The sequence below is a fragment of the Oncorhynchus nerka genome, linkage group LG15, assembly GCF_034236695.1.
Source record: "Oncorhynchus nerka isolate Pitt River linkage group LG15, Oner_Uvic_2.0, whole genome shotgun sequence".
NCBI classification, from domain to species: domain Eukaryota; kingdom Metazoa; phylum Chordata; class Actinopteri; order Salmoniformes; family Salmonidae; genus Oncorhynchus; species Oncorhynchus nerka.
In genome coordinates, this window is record NC_088410.1 from 37,042,712 (window position 1) to 37,057,987 (window position 15,276).

The 15,276-nt window shown below is 47.6% G+C and overlaps 1 protein-coding gene and 1 pseudogene across 2 annotated transcripts; both read left to right on the forward strand.

Moving 5' to 3' along the window:
• The first annotated feature begins 640 nt into the window (after positions 1–640).
• Positions 641–14,908, forward strand: LOC115143644 (uncharacterized; annotated as a pseudogene).
• LOC135560186 (uncharacterized) lies at positions 9,719–12,175 on the forward strand. Of its 2 annotated transcripts, XR_010458754.1 has the most exons (4): positions 9,719–10,107; positions 10,308–11,075; positions 11,259–11,727; positions 11,930–12,175. XR_010458754.1 is itself a non-coding variant. In XM_065001563.1 (3 exons), the coding sequence occupies exons 1-3, from the start codon at positions 9,763–9,765 to the stop codon at positions 11,502–11,504; spliced, it is 1,359 nt and encodes a 452-aa protein (XP_064857635.1). In that variant the 5' UTR covers positions 9,719–9,762; the 3' UTR covers positions 11,505–11,919. The 2 variants fall into 2 exon arrangements, 1 of the variants encoding a protein (XP_064857635.1); XM_065001563.1 differs by lacking the exon at positions 11,930–12,175 and having other exon boundaries at positions 11,259–11,919.
• Positions 14,909–15,276: the final 368 nt, after the last annotated feature.

The following is a 15,276-nucleotide window of genomic DNA, read 5'->3' on the forward strand; positions in this document are numbered from 1 at the left end:
AATCAATTATAAAACTACAGGCAACCAACGCAACAGTTCAGTTGTATTGGTGTAATGTGCCCTCCAGTGTTTCTGAGTAAAGGTTTAGATAAATGATGGTTGTTGTGGTGGGGCTTTGACAAAGCTATTGGAAGTTGCTAGTGTGTCTTCTAAGTCAGGTTTAGGTTGCATAAGGAGACATTCCAAAGGAGGCTCCACAACTCAAAGGAGAGTACTTTGAAAATGGTTCTCTGGTCTGGCACTGATCAGAGAGAACTGTATTGTGGAAACCTGTTTTCACCTATCCAATGGTGTTGGATCAGATTTCTTGGCTGTCGGTCCAATTCAAACTCACAGTCACAATGTCATGAAACACACATTGACCAGTGTGTGAGATTGAAGTATTTAACAGGTGCATGTGTCACAACTGTGCAGCATCAACATAGGAAGTGGTTTAGAGTCTTTCAAACCTGTTTGGCTGGCAGGAAGTCCCGCTGGTTTAGACAGGAAACTGAGCCCAACAGCAACTGAACACAAACAACCACATGTATCTGTGTCAGATGACCCACAGATGGTGATGATGTTCTATTAAATGTCATTCAATAAATATTCTACATCTTGTCGTCGTTAATGTCTGAATTTCAAGTTTGATCCGAATAGTTGATAGAACTGGTGAATGAGACAGACCCCTAGACAGAGTTGTGAAATGTCTCAGCTTCCCATTGTTACGATAGCATCAGATCAGATGTCTCAAATGAGGTGGATACGCAGGACGGCAAGGCATGAGGACCCATTCACCCTGCACTTCCTAGGGGCCTCCAACAACATCAGCCACACCCACACCTCCGTGTTCAACACCACTCTCTTTGGCTTATTCGACAAACCATCCACCATTATGTGAAGGACCATGGTGAGGAGAGAGGGGTCATTCTGACCCAAGATGGCACCACAGTGGCCATCGCTCCCATGCTTCTAGGCATTGAGGTGGGTCTGAAAGCGAAGCTGGGCATGTTTCCCCTCACCTTGGCCAAAAACCTAGGGTTGTCGTTCCTTAGCCTCCAGGACGGCTGCTGGGACAACGTGACCCACCCCAGAGTGTTCCAGATGTCGCGGGTGCTCACCCTAGCCACCGATGCCCTCGCCAACAGGGGAATGAATGGGTCCATCTTGAGCATGGATCTTGCCAGCCTGGCCCCCTCTGAACAGCCTGGTAAACTCAGCGAGGTGCTGAAGGGTTACTACAACCATGTCCTGGAGGGGCAAGACCTGGGGGTTGTATCCAGCCACATCGGCCACAAGCGTAGAGAGATTGCCCAAGCCCTGCTGGGCACCCTGGACACCCAGAGGCAGGTGATGGAGACCCTATACCTGTTGTGGAGGCTGGAGGACACTCAGTGGATAGCCAAGGATACAGGGGTGGAAAAATGCAGTGAGAAACGGAATGCTGGAATTTGTCCACAGATACTGGGGTGAGTCTCAGGGAAGGAGAGATGGAATCATTGTTACGATAAACTAGGAGTGGTGGGTGGAATCAGGCGCAGAGAGCAGGGTTCAGTCGTTTGTCAAATTTATTCCCAAGCGCAACAAAAACGGTCACGCCAATACACTGGGCGGATACAAGTTGCCAGTCCAAACAATAGGACAAAAATAGTCCGGAGAAATAAAACACAAACAAATAACACCATCCAACACAGAGTAACAAGAAACAAGCCTGCACAACTACCCAGCAGGCTTAGTGCCCTTAAATAACCTACAAACAAACCCTAATACAAAACAGGTGTACCCAATTACCCAATAACCAAAAACAAACGGAAAGGGAATTGATGGCAGCTAATAGGCCGGCGACAACGACCGCCGAGCACCGCCCGAACAGGAAGAGGCACCATCTTCGGCGAGGTTCGTGACAGTACCCCCCCCCCTGACGCGCGGCTCCCGCAGCGCGCCGACCCCGGCCTCAAGGACGACCCGGAGGACGAGGCGCGGGGCGATCCGGGTGGAGGCGGTGGAAATCCCTCAAGAGGGAAGGATCTAAAATGTCCCTCCCCGGTACCCAGCACCTCTCCTCCGGACCGTACCCTTCCCAGTCCACGAGGTACTGCAGGCCCCTCACCCGGCGTCTCGAGTCCAGAATAGCTCGTACTGTGTACGCCGGGGACCCCTCGATGTCCAGAGGGGGTGGAGGGACCTCCGGTACCTCATTGTCTTGTAGGGGACCAGCTACCACCGGCCTGAGGAGAGACACATGAAACGAGGGGTTAATGCGATAATAAGAGGGAAGTTGCAATCTATAACACACCTCGTTTATCCTCCTCAGGACTTTAAATGGCCTCACACACTGCGGCCCCAGCTTCCGGCAGGGCAGGCGGAGGGGCAGGTTTCGGGGCGAGAGCCAGACCCTGTCCCCCGGTGCGAACACCGGGGCCTCACTGCGGTGGCGGTCAGCGTCTCTCTTCTGCCGTTCACTGGCCTGCCTGAGAGAATCCTGGACTGCCCGCCAGGTCTCTCTAGAGCGCTGTACCCACTCCTCCACCGCAGGAGCCTCGGTCTGACTCTGATGCCACGGAGCCAGGACCGGCTGGTAACCCAGTACGCATTCGAATGGCGACATATTCGTGGACGAATGCCGAAGAGAGTTCTGGGCCAACTCTGTCCACGGGACGTACCTCGCCCATTCTCCCGGCCGGTCCTGGCAATACGACCTCAGAAACCTACCCACTTCCTGGTTTACTCTCTCCACCTGCCCATTACTTTCGGGGTGATAACCAGAGGTAAGGCTGACCGAGATCCCCAGACGCTCCATAAACGCCTTCCAAACCCGGGACGTGAACTGGGGACCCCGATCGGAGACGATATCCTCTGGAACCCCATAGTGCCGGAAGAAGTGAGTAAATAGAGCCTCTGCAGTCTGTAGGGCCGTAGGGAGACCAGGCAATGGGAGGAGACGGCAGGACTTAGAGAACCGATCCACAACGACCAGAACGGTAGTGTTCCCCTGGGATGGGGGAAGATCAGTAAGGAAATCTACCGAGAGATGGGACCATGGCCGTTGTGGAACCGGGAGGGGCTGTAACTTCCCTCTAGGAAGGTGCCTAGGAGCCTTACTCTGGGTGCATACCGAACAGGAAGAGACATAGAGCCTCACATCCTTAGCTAAGGTGGGCCACCAGTTTTTCCCCCTAAGACCCCGCACTGTCCTATCAATCCCCGGATGACCCGCAGACGGTAGTGTGTGGGCCCACCGAATCAATTTATCACGGACACCAAGCGGTACGTAACTTCGACCAGTCGGACACTGTGTAGGCGCAGGTTCAACCATCAACGCCCGCTCGATGTCCGCGTCCACCTCCCACACCACTGGAGCCACCAGCCGAGAGGCTGGAAGGATGGGAGTGGGTTCGATGGACCGGTCCTCGGTGTCATAGAGACGGGACAGCGCTTCGGCCTTATTGTTGAGGGAACCTGGTCTGTAAGAGATCGTAAATCTAAAACGTGTAAAGAACATGGCCCACCTAGCCTGACGCGGATTTAGTCCCCTCGCTGCTCGAATATACTCCAGATTACGGTGGTCAGTCCAGATGAGGAAAGGGTGTTTAGCCCCCTCTAGCCAGTGTCTCCACACCTTCAGGGCTTTTACCATAGCTAGTAACTCCCGGTCCCCCACATGATAGTTCCGCTCCGCCGGACCCAGCTTCTTAGAAAAGAAAGCGCAGGGACGGAGCTTCGGTGGCGTGCCCGAGCGCTGAGACAGCACGGCTCCAACCCCAGCCTCGGACGCATCCACCTCCACTATGAATGCTAACGAAGGGTCCGGATGCGCCAACACGGGAGCCCCAGTGAACAGTGCCTTCAACTGGTTGAAGGCTCCATCAGCCTCTGCTGACCACCGCAGACGCACCGGCCCCCCCTTCAGCAGTGAGGTAATGGGCGCCGCTACTACTTGGCCAAAACCCCGGATAAACGTCCGGTAGTAATTGGCAAACCCTAAAAACCGCTGCACCTCCTTTACCGTGGTCGGAGTCGGCCAATTACGCACGGCGTTAACGCGGTCACACTCCATCATCATCCCCGAGCTGGAAATGCGATAACCCAGGAAGGAAACGGCTGGTTTGGAGAACACACATTTATCAGCCTTGACGTATAGGTCATGCTCCAGCAGTCGCCCAAGAACCTTGCGCACCAGGGAAACATGCGTGTGGTAGAATAAATCAAGATGTCATCAATATAGACTACCACACCCTGCCCGTGCAAGTCCCTGAGAATCTCATCTACAAAGGATGAGTGGGTACCCAGTGGGTACACGTGACTCCGGGGAAGTGCAGCGTTCTCCTGGAGGTTTATCACGCAATCCCACTGTCGATGAGGTGGTAATTTGGCCGCTTTCTTCTTACTAAAAGCGATAGCCAAATCGGCATATTCTGGGGGAATGCGCACGGTGGAAACCTGGTCTGGACTCTCCACCGTCGTGGCATCGATGGAAACTCCTATACACCTATCTGAACACTCGTCTGACCACCCCTTAAGAGCCCCCTGTTTCCAGGAAATAAGGGGATTGTGAATAGCCAGCCAGGGAACCCCCAACACAACCGGAAACCCAGGTGAATCAATAAGGTAGAAACTGATCCTCTCCCTATGATTCCCCTGCGTTACCATGTCCAGCGGAATCGTGGCCTCCCTGACCAGCCCTGACCCTAACGGTCGGCTATCTAAGGAGTGCACGGGGACAGGTGGGTCTATCTGCACTAACGGAATACCCAATTTACGGGCGAGTCCACGATCCATAAATCTCCCAGCTGCGCCTGAATCGACTAGCGCCTTATGCTGAAGAGAGGGGAAAAACGCAGGATTTTTTTTTTTACAAAAACATGTGACCAACAGGGAGCTCTGGGTGAGTTTGGTGCTTACTCACCTGGGGTGGCCGAGAAGTGATGCGCCGACCATCTCGACTCCCAGAGGAACTCCTCCAGCACCGGTCCGAAGTGTGTCCTCTCCGTCCACAATAGGAGCAGGAGGAGCCCCCTCCTCTGGTCTCCCTAGATGCAGCTCCTCCCAAATCCATCGGAGTGGGAGAGCTGGAAGGTGGAATTAACAGGACCCCTTCTGAACGCCCGCGGGCAGCTAGCAGGTTGTCCAATCGAATAGACATGTCTATTAGTTCATCCAGGGAGAGAGTTGTGTCCCTGCAAGGTAGCTCCCGACGGACGTCCTCCCGGAGACTACACCGGTAATGGTCCATCAGGGCCCTGTCATTCCACCCAGCACCAGCAGCTAGGGTCCTGAACTCCAACGCGAAGTCCTGTGCGCTCCTCGTCTCCTGTCTGAGGTGGAACAGTCGCTCACCCGCCGCTTTACCCTCTGGTGGGTGGTCGAACACAGCTCGGAAACGGCGGGTGAACTCCAGGTAGTTGTCACGAGCCGAGTCCGGACTGTTCCAGACCGCGTTAGCCCAGTCCAGGGCCCTGCCCGTTAGACAGGAGACGAGGAGGCTCACACTCTCCTCACCCGAGGAAGCCGGACGCACGGTAGCCAGGTAGAGCTCTAGCTGGAGCAAAAATCCCTGGCACCCAGCCGCCGCTCCATCGTACTCCCTCGGGGGGGAGAGACGCAGTGCGCTGGACCCAGAGGACGACGTAGGTGGAGTAGGTGGTGTCGGCAGTGGGGGAGCTGGGGTAGACGTCGGTAGACCACTCCTCTCCCATCGCTCCATCCTCTCCATCATCTGGTCCATCGCTGTACCGATCCAATGGAGGACAGCTGTGTGGTGATGGACGCGCTCCTCCATAGTGGGGAGAGGGGTGGTCGCTGCTCCTGCTGACTCCATTTTTCGAGGTGCAGGCTTCTGTTAGGATAAACTAGGAGTGGTGGGTGGAATCAGGCGCAGAGAGCAGGGTTCAGTCGTTTGTCAAATTTATTCCCCAGCGCAACAAAAACGGTCACGCCAATACACTGGGCGGATACAAGTTGCCAGTCCAAACAATAGGACAAAAATAGTCCGGAGAAATAAGACACGAACAAATAACACCATCCAACACAGAGTAACAAGAAACAAGCCTGCACAACTACCCAGCAGGCCTAGTACCCTTAAATAACCTACAAACAAACCCTAATACAAAACAGGTGTACCAAATTACCCAATAACCAAAAACAAACGGAAAGGGAATTGATGGCAGCTAATAGGCCGGCGACGACGACCGCCGAGCACCGCCCGAACAGGAAGAGGCACCATCTCCGGCGAGGTTCGTGACAATCATTTACCCCTGTAATTATGAAATTGTAGGTGATAAATGGCTATTCATTTGAAGTCTACAGAATATTGGTCTGTAAACATGAAGAGTAATTGAACCTGTTCTACTCTGGTTCAACCTCTCCTCTCCAGACTGCCCTCCCATCATCCCACGGTGTCATTGGGGGGCGAAACCCTACCGAGGGTCTCCCTTCCCTCTTGCCCTGCCCCTCCCCTTCCTGTATATCCACCACACTTTTGAGCCAGACAGGCCCTGTCACTCCTTCAGGCAGTTCTCCAGGAGCATGAGGGCCAATTGTACACCCAGAGTGCATCAAACATGATTTAGAGATGGTTTATGGAAAAGTGCTTATTTCTGTATGTTGCAACTTGCTGAAAATTGTCCACAGTGTTCATATCGTCTCGAATAAACAGCACAGCAAACATTTTATATCCAGAGTGCATCAAACATGACTTAGAGATTGTTTACGGAAAAGTGCTTATTTCTGAATGTTGCAACTTGCTGAAAATTGTCCACAGTGCTCATATTGTCTCGAATAAACAGCACAGCAACATTTGTACACCCAGAGTGCATCAAACATGATGTAGAGCTTGTTTATGGAAAAGTGGTTATTTCTGTATGTTGCAACTTGATAAAAACTGTCCACAGTGTTCACATCGTCTCGAATACACAGAACATTTTTTTTTTTTACATCCAGAGTGCATCAAACATGATTTAGACCTTCTTTATGGAAAAGTGGTTATTTCTGCATTTCAATGTTGCAACTTGCTGAAAACTGTCCACAGTGTTCATATCGTCTCGAATAAACAGCACAGCAAACATTTTATATCCAGAGTGCATCAAACATGACTTAGAGATTGTTTACGGAAAAGTGCTTATTTCTGAATGTTGCAACTTGCTGAAAATTGTCCACAGTGCTCATATTGTCTCGAATAAACAGCACAGCAACATTTGTACACCCAGAGTGCATCAAACATGATGTAGAGCTTGTTTATGGAAAAGTGGTTATTTCTGTATGTTGCAACTTGATAAAAACTGTCCACAGTGTTCACATCGTCTCGAATACACAGAACATTTTTTTTTTTTACATCCAGAGTGCATCAAACATGATTTAGACCTTCTTTATGGAAAAGTGGTTATTTCTGCATTTCAATGTTGCAACTTGCTGAAAACTGTCCACAGTGTTCATATCGTCTCGAATAAACAGCACAGCAAACATTTTATATCCAGAGTGCATCAAGCACTCTTAGTGCTTATTTCTGAATGTTGCAACTTGCTGAAAATTGTCCACAGTGTTCATATTGTCTCGAATAAACAGCTAATTGTTTTGGCTAATGATTTATACATCTTGGCTATCTGTCCAATTCATGAAACACATATTGACCTGGTTGTGACAGTAAAATGTTTAACAGTTAATATTAATTAAACAGGCCTAAATCCTCGATTTCAAACAAATTATTGTTAACACGCTTTATCAGCATGGATTAACAAATCATGGCATATGTGTTCAATAAACACTGATTTATCTATTTTCATACACTTTCAATGTATTAAAAGTACAGTATAATGTTAAAAATCCACCACTAGTCATTGTTGATACCTAAGCATACTGTAAATCGTATTGATTGATTCTGTAATTCATTTAATATCGCCTACTTTAAATAGCCTGTTGTCTTCAAGTTTGAAGCGATTTTTAAACCAACACATTTTAATATTGTATTGCATGTTTTATATATTTCTCTAACACTTTTGAATGCGAATTTGCCAATGTAAACAAATGTTCATAATTTACGTTTTTTCCCCAGTGACATCGCGTCAAAATGTTACAGGATCTGTAATCATTAGGGAGAAATAGGATTGGCCAGAGGCAAATGATACAACAGGATAAATAAATGTGCTTAGAAATGTTCGACGTTGTGCGCAATAAGGAACGTGTCACCATAGAAATAGAATCTATATTAGAATTCCATGCTCGTCACAATGTCCAATTAACATACATTTGAATTCCTAATTCTATTTGTATTACTCAGAGGTTAACTTATTCACAATCACAACCAGCCTACAGTATATCGATAGCAAACGCGAATTCTTCATTCAAGTCAATCAAAAAATCGTATATTTTTTCCTGTTCTCAGTAAGGTAAGTAGGTTTTCCCATAATGAGAAGGACCGATGTTGCACGCATTCGACATTTTCGAAAAACACGTTACTTGGATCATATCGAATCTGTTAGCTATACAAACCAATTTATCGATCATCTAAGATGACTTGCGTCCTCATCATAATTAAGGTCTCATTAATCTAATCTGCACTTTCATTGTTTATATTGCATGTTGTTGTTCTATGTAAAGTATAATGTATATTATTCCCAGTTAGATAACTTTTTCCAGCATTAATTTGAAAAATACAGATGTACTGCTGTAGACATCTGGTTTTGGGTTCTGTGCTCAGTAACTCTCACTCTTTCTTCAGCACTTTGGCCAACAAAAACAAATAATCAAAAAAGGGCTCATCACTCTCCATGGAGGAGCAGTTAGTTTGTGCCATGAACCAATTCATATCACTCTCTGCTTGCCACATTCTAAATGGTTAAGTCACTAATTGAAGACTCTATTGCAGAAAATGCTCAAGAGGCAATTCCGTACACTGAAAGCCCAGGGAAGACTCCCACTAGACCTCCCTCTGAGACCAATGAAGGCCTGGCTCCTGGCAGGGAAAAGAGTATTCTTGGAGTGAGTGCAGTGTTCTCAGACTATTTTTGAATTGTACGAAACGTTATACTTCATTTAGGTAACTTGAGTTTATCACATCATTAGACAAGTGTAAATGATAACACTAATGTATCAAAATATATTAGACGACAGCAATAGTTTGATAGATAGTGTAGACAGACATAGTCTGATACATTTCCATATTCACATGAAGGCGTGAGACAGAGACATGGAAGAGATGGAGGAAGGTCTGTGTAGCTGAATTGGTGAGGACTATGTAGAGCAAACAGTACACTCACTGTAAAGCCCTTAAGATATCAGCAAGCTCATTTTTGGACCAAAAGAGAAAAACAGTAGCTATCAGTTCAAATTAATAATTTCTCCCATCATTTCAATGATGGACCAGTGTCTAGTCTCACCCGATACATCAACAGTCTGTTAATTACATATTATGTTGTTACATAGACTTGGGATGCAAAGAGGGGCCTGGAATTACAGGAGACAGAGAGAGTTCTCCTGGTCAGTTGCCAAAGAGTTCAGGATGAATTAAGGATGTCTGATTTCACTGTGGACACGGCGCCCAACAAAGCCATCCAGCTTCTGAAAGAGGAGTGTTGGAAGTTGAACTTCTTGCACCTAAAGGATGAGACATGCCAGGCCACTGTGTTAAGACATAAGAGCCATCTGAAATGTCAATATTGTTTCTTTGAATAAAATGTCAAGCATCTTTGTCATTTCTGTGTATAATATGGTGTTCAAATTTGGTCAATGTTCCAATCAACTTTGGATGTCTTTGGTTTGTTGTATTTGTGAAGTAGCTATAGGATAGTTATGTATGTCTCTGTCCATTTACAGCTCACTGAGCTGTATGGACATTCTGAGACCTCTTCAAAGGAAACTCTAATTGAAGAGAAAAGTCCAAAGACCAAGTGCCCGTCCAGCGTCGCTGGGGCTGCTGACATTGACAACACCAATGAGGAGGATTCAGAGGAGTCTCCGAATAACAATGTGGTGGACTTTCAGGATGAGTCGCTGGCCCTGGTCAGTGTGGAGAAAGAGGCTGCTGGAGATGGAAAGGTCCTCAGCAAGGTGGTGAAGCCCAAAGGGTGTCTGAAGGAGAGCTGCAAAGATCAGCTAACCCCAACAATCTATGATATGATTACGGAACTACCAAAGGTAAGGAACAAGAAGCCTGTTTCGGAAATGAAAGGTCAAGTGTCTTTGCAAGTTGGGTGTATCAGAGATGTCTCAAACGGGATAATAATACAAATAAACTGCTATAATCTTTGACTTTGGATGTCTGTGGTATGTTTTCTGAAAAAGGACAGATATCTGTTTTGTTCTTACTCTTTCATTGCTCTGCATTGTCTGCTTAGTCCTATTTCGGATCCACTGAGGACCTTCCTGAGATGTGTAGCAGAGGTCCCGATGTGTGCAGTGGAGTGCCTGAGGTGAGTAACAGAGGTCCACGGATCTGCAGTAGAGGTCCAAAGGTGTGCAGTGGAGTGCCTGAGGTGCCAAATGCAGTGGGAGAGGTGTCAAGTGACACAAAGAAGACAGAGGCAACTGGAGACCTTCTGAACACTGGAAACGGCCTGAGAAAGGTGGTGCAGCTATCCACCGAGAGCCATGCTGAGGTGTGTAATGGAGAGGCTGAGCTGTGCAGCGGTCCTGAGGTGTGCAGCAGAGGTCCTGAGGTGTGCAGTGGAGGTCCTGAGGTGTGCAGCGGAGGTCCTGAGGTGTGCAGCGGAGGTCCTGAGGTGTGCAGTGGAGGTCCTGAGGTGTGCAGCAGAGGTCCTGAGGTGTGCAGCAGAGGTCCTGAGGTGTGCAGCGGAGGTCCTGAGGTGTGCAGCGGAGGTCCTGAGGTGTGCAGCGGAGGTCCTGAGGTGTGCAGCGGAGGTCCTGAGGTGTGCAGCGGAGGTCCTGAGGTGTGCAGCGGAGGTCCTGAGGTGTGCAGTGGAGTCCCTGAGGTGTCAAACCCAGTGGAAGAGGTGTCCAGTGATACAAAGACAGAGGCTGCTGAAGAACTTCGGGACACTGGAAATGTCCTCAGCAAGGTGGTGATCCCCAAAGAGTGGCTGAAGCAGGACTGGGATGATCAGCTGAACAGAGACTTCAATGATATGATTGCAAATCTCCCAAAGGTAAGGAACAATAATCTTGTTTTGTAAATTAAAAAGGTCAAACGTCTTTGTAAGTGGGGTGTATCAGGGTTGTCTAAAACTGGACAATATTATAAATGAGCTACTATAATCTTTGACCTAGTTTTTGTTTTTAAATGACAGATGTGTTTTCCTTACTCTTTCATTACTGCACTGTCTGTTTAGCCCTATTTCGGATCCATCGAGAGCCTTCCTGAGGTGTCCAGTAGAGGTCCTGAGGTGTCAAACGAAGTGGAAGAGGTGTGCAGTGACACAATGAAGATAGAGGCTACAGGAAATCTTCTGAAAACTGGAAATGGCCTAAGCAAGGTGGTGCTCCTATCCACTGAGAGCCGTCCTGATGTGTGCATTAGAGTGCCTGAGGTGTTCAGTGGAGGTCCAGAGGTATGCAGTGAAATGCCTGAAGTGTAACAGTGGATGTCCTGAGGTGTTCAGTGAGGTGTTCAGTGAGGTGCCTGAGGCACCAAACCCAGTGGAAGAGGTGTCCAGTGATAGAAAGACAGAGGCTGCTGAAGAACTTCGGGACACTGAAAATGTCCTCAGCAAGGTGGTGAAATCCAAAGGGTGGCTGAAGGAGGGCTGGGAAGATCAGCTGACCAAAGACTTCAATGATATGATTGCAAGACTCCCAAAGGTAAGGAACAAGAAGCCTGTTTCGTGAATGAAAGGTCAACTGTCTTTCTAAGTGGGGTGCATCAGAGTTGTCTGAAACTGGACAATATTATAAATTAGCTACTATAATCTTTGACTTTGGATGTCTGTGGTATGTTTTGTGAAACAGCAAAAGGACATATGTGTTGTTCTTACTCTTGCACTGCTCTGCATGGTCTGTTTAGTCCTATTTTGGATCCAACGAGAGCCTTCCTGAGGTGTGCAGCGGAGTGCACGAGGTGTCGAACGCAGAGGAAGTGGTGCGCAGTGACACAAAGAAGCAGAAGAAAAATGGCGTTCTACGATTCTTCCGATGTGTGTGGAAGTTCTTCACATGCACCAACAGCCTCCCAAAAGAGGAGTGACTCAAGCACACACAACTCCAGGCAACACTTTCTCCACCATCTCCCCTTTCCTTCCAACTGGCTCTTTTTAATAATACAAATAAAGGGGATCTGAACTACAACAAAAAATCTGTTTTCATGAGTGTTTTTCATATGACTTACTATAGTATGAAGAATGCTTTAAATAACACTTACTAATTAACTATCCAGACAATTAAGCTGTTTTAGAAGTGCTTAAGTATGCATTAATCACAGTATTACTGCATTACACACTAGTAAATATGTACAAGATCATTTGAGACACTTTGCATATTAATGTAAGTTTGTGGTTGAATGGCTCTACTGTGGGCTATTTTCCTAATCAAAACCAAATCACAACTTTATTTGCAGAGCACATTTCTTACAGATTCAAAATGCATAGAAAATAAAAGGTTAGAAATATAAAAATGAGAAATGAAAATAGTAAAACAATCACAGTGGACATGAGAGACTAATGTACTAAAATAAATGAAAATAAATAAGATATATACAATGGTAAAATAGATAGTAGGACTAAGCAAAAGCACAGCTAATAAGTAGCTCTTCAAAATGTCAAGAGTTTGAGGCCTTCAGATCCTCCGGCAGGCTGTTCCAAAGGCCAGGACCATAGTGGCTGAAGGCAGCCTCACCACACGTTTTGGTTCTCACCATTGGAACAACTAAAAGACCCGTGCCAGAGGATCTGAGGGACCGACCGGGCACATACAGTATCTTAAAGCATATCAGACATGTACTCAGGTGCAGGGCCACGTAGTGCTTTTAAAATCAATTATAAAACTACAGGCAACCAACGCAACAGTTCAGTTGTATTGGTGTAATGTGCCCTCCAGTGTTTCTGAGTAAAGGTTTAGATAAATGATGGTTGTTGTGGTGGGGCTTTGACAAAGCTATTGGAAGTTGCTAGTGTGTCTTCTAAGTCAGGTTTAGGTTGCATAAGGAGACATTTCAAAGGAGGCTCCACAACTCAAAGGAGAGTACTTTGAAAATGGTTCTCTGGTCTGGCACTGATCAGAGAGAACTGTATTGTGGAAACCTGTTTTCACCTATCCAATGGTGTTGGATCAGATTTCTTGGCTGTCGGTCCAATTCAAACTCACAATCACAATGTCATGAAACACACATTGACCAGTGTGTGAGATTGAAGTATTTAACAGGTGCATGTGTCACAACTGTGTAGCATCAACATAGGAAGTGGTTTAGAGTCTTTCAAACCTGTTTGGCTGGCAGGAAGTGCCGCTGGTTTAGACAGGAAACTGAGCCCAACAGCAACTGAACACAAACAACCACATGTATCTGTGTCAGATGACCCACAGATGGTGATGATGTTCTATTAAATGTCATTCAATAAATATTCTACATCATGTCGTCGTTAATGTCTGAATTTAAAGTTTGATCCGAATATTTGATAGAACTGGTGAATGAGACAGACCCCTAGACAGAGTTGTGAAATGTCTCAGCTTCCCATTGTTACGATAGCATCAGATCAGATGTCTCAAATGAGGTGGATACGCAGGACGGCAAGACATGAGGACCCATTCACCCTGCACTTCCTAGGGGCCTCCAACAACACCAGCCACACCCACACCTCCGTGTTCAACACCACTCTCTTTGGCTTATTCGACAAACCATCCACCATTATGTGAAGGACCATGGTGAGGAGAGAGGGGTCATTCTGACCCAAGATGGCACCACAGTGGCCATCGCTCCCATGCTTCTAGGCATTGAGGTGGGTCTGAAAGCGAAGCTGGGCATGTTTCCCCTCACCTTGGCCAAAAACCTAGGGTTGTCGTTCCTTAGCCTCCAGGACGGCTGCTGGGACAACGTGACCCACCCCAGAGTGTTCCAGATGTTGCGGGTGCTCACCCTAGCCACCGATGCCCTCGCCAACAGGGGAATGAATGGGTCCATCTTGAGCATGGATCTTGCCAGCCTGGCCCCCTCTGAACAGCCTGGTAAACTCAGCGAGGTGCTGAAGGGTTACTACAACCATGTCCTGGAGGGGCAAGACCTGGGGGTTGTATCCAGCCACATCGGCCACAAGCGTAGAGAGATTGCCCAAGCCCTGCTGGGCATCCTGGACACCCATAGGCAGGTGATGGAGACCCTATACCTGGTGTGGAGGCTGGAGGACACTCAGTGGATAGCCAAGGATACAGGGGTGGAAAAATGCAGTGAGAAACGGAATGCTGGAATTTGTCTCAGGGAAGGAGAGAGGGAATCATTTACCCCTGTAATTATGAAATTGTAGGTGATAAATGGCTATTCATTTGAAGTCTACAGAATATTGGTCTGTAAACATGAAGATTAATTGAACCTGTTCTACTCTGGTTCAACCTCTCCTCTCCAGACTGCCCTCCCATCATCCCATCCCATGATGTTACACAGTATAACCTGAAGCAAAATATAATAACAAGCTGCTATAACAAGAATCAGGGTTGTGAGATAATGCAATTTGTTTAATCACTCCAACTCCTAAATGTATGTTCCCGTCAGCTTTGTGGTGGGTTCTGACGGGTACATCTACGAGGGGCGCGGCTTGCATCACCTTGGCAACCACACCATGGGGCAGAACCCTTACGTTTACGGCGTGGCCTTCATTGGCAATTACTCCTCCTCTCTGCCCTCACTCCACGCCCTGGATCTGATCCACTGCCAAGTGTGCAGTGGATGGCGGGCGCCTGCAGGCCAACTTCACCCTCCACGGGCACCATCAGCTGGTGGACACTTCGTTTCCAGGAGACGCCCTCTTACTCAGAGATCAGGGGCTGGGAGCACTTTTAATACATACACAATTGTCACGACTTCCGTTCTGCGGTCGATGTCACCGGCTTTCCAGTCACCACCGATCCATGTTTCAGTTTCGTTTTGTTTTGTCTGTATTACACACGCCTGGTTTCAATTCCCATATCATGTTCCTTATTTAACCCCCTGGCAAACATTTATATTCTGTCTGTGTTGGTGTCTTTAGTGGTTGTTGTATGTGCTAGTTTGTATGTATGTTCCTATTTGGAATTTTTGCCTGACTTTTTGAGTAAACTCCGTTGTGTTGCTCAAAACCTGTGTCCTGCGCCTGACTCCGCTACATCTCTGCACCCAATCGCTGACAGAATCACGGACTGTTCAAATGGAGTCAGCAGGTGCAGCCAGCC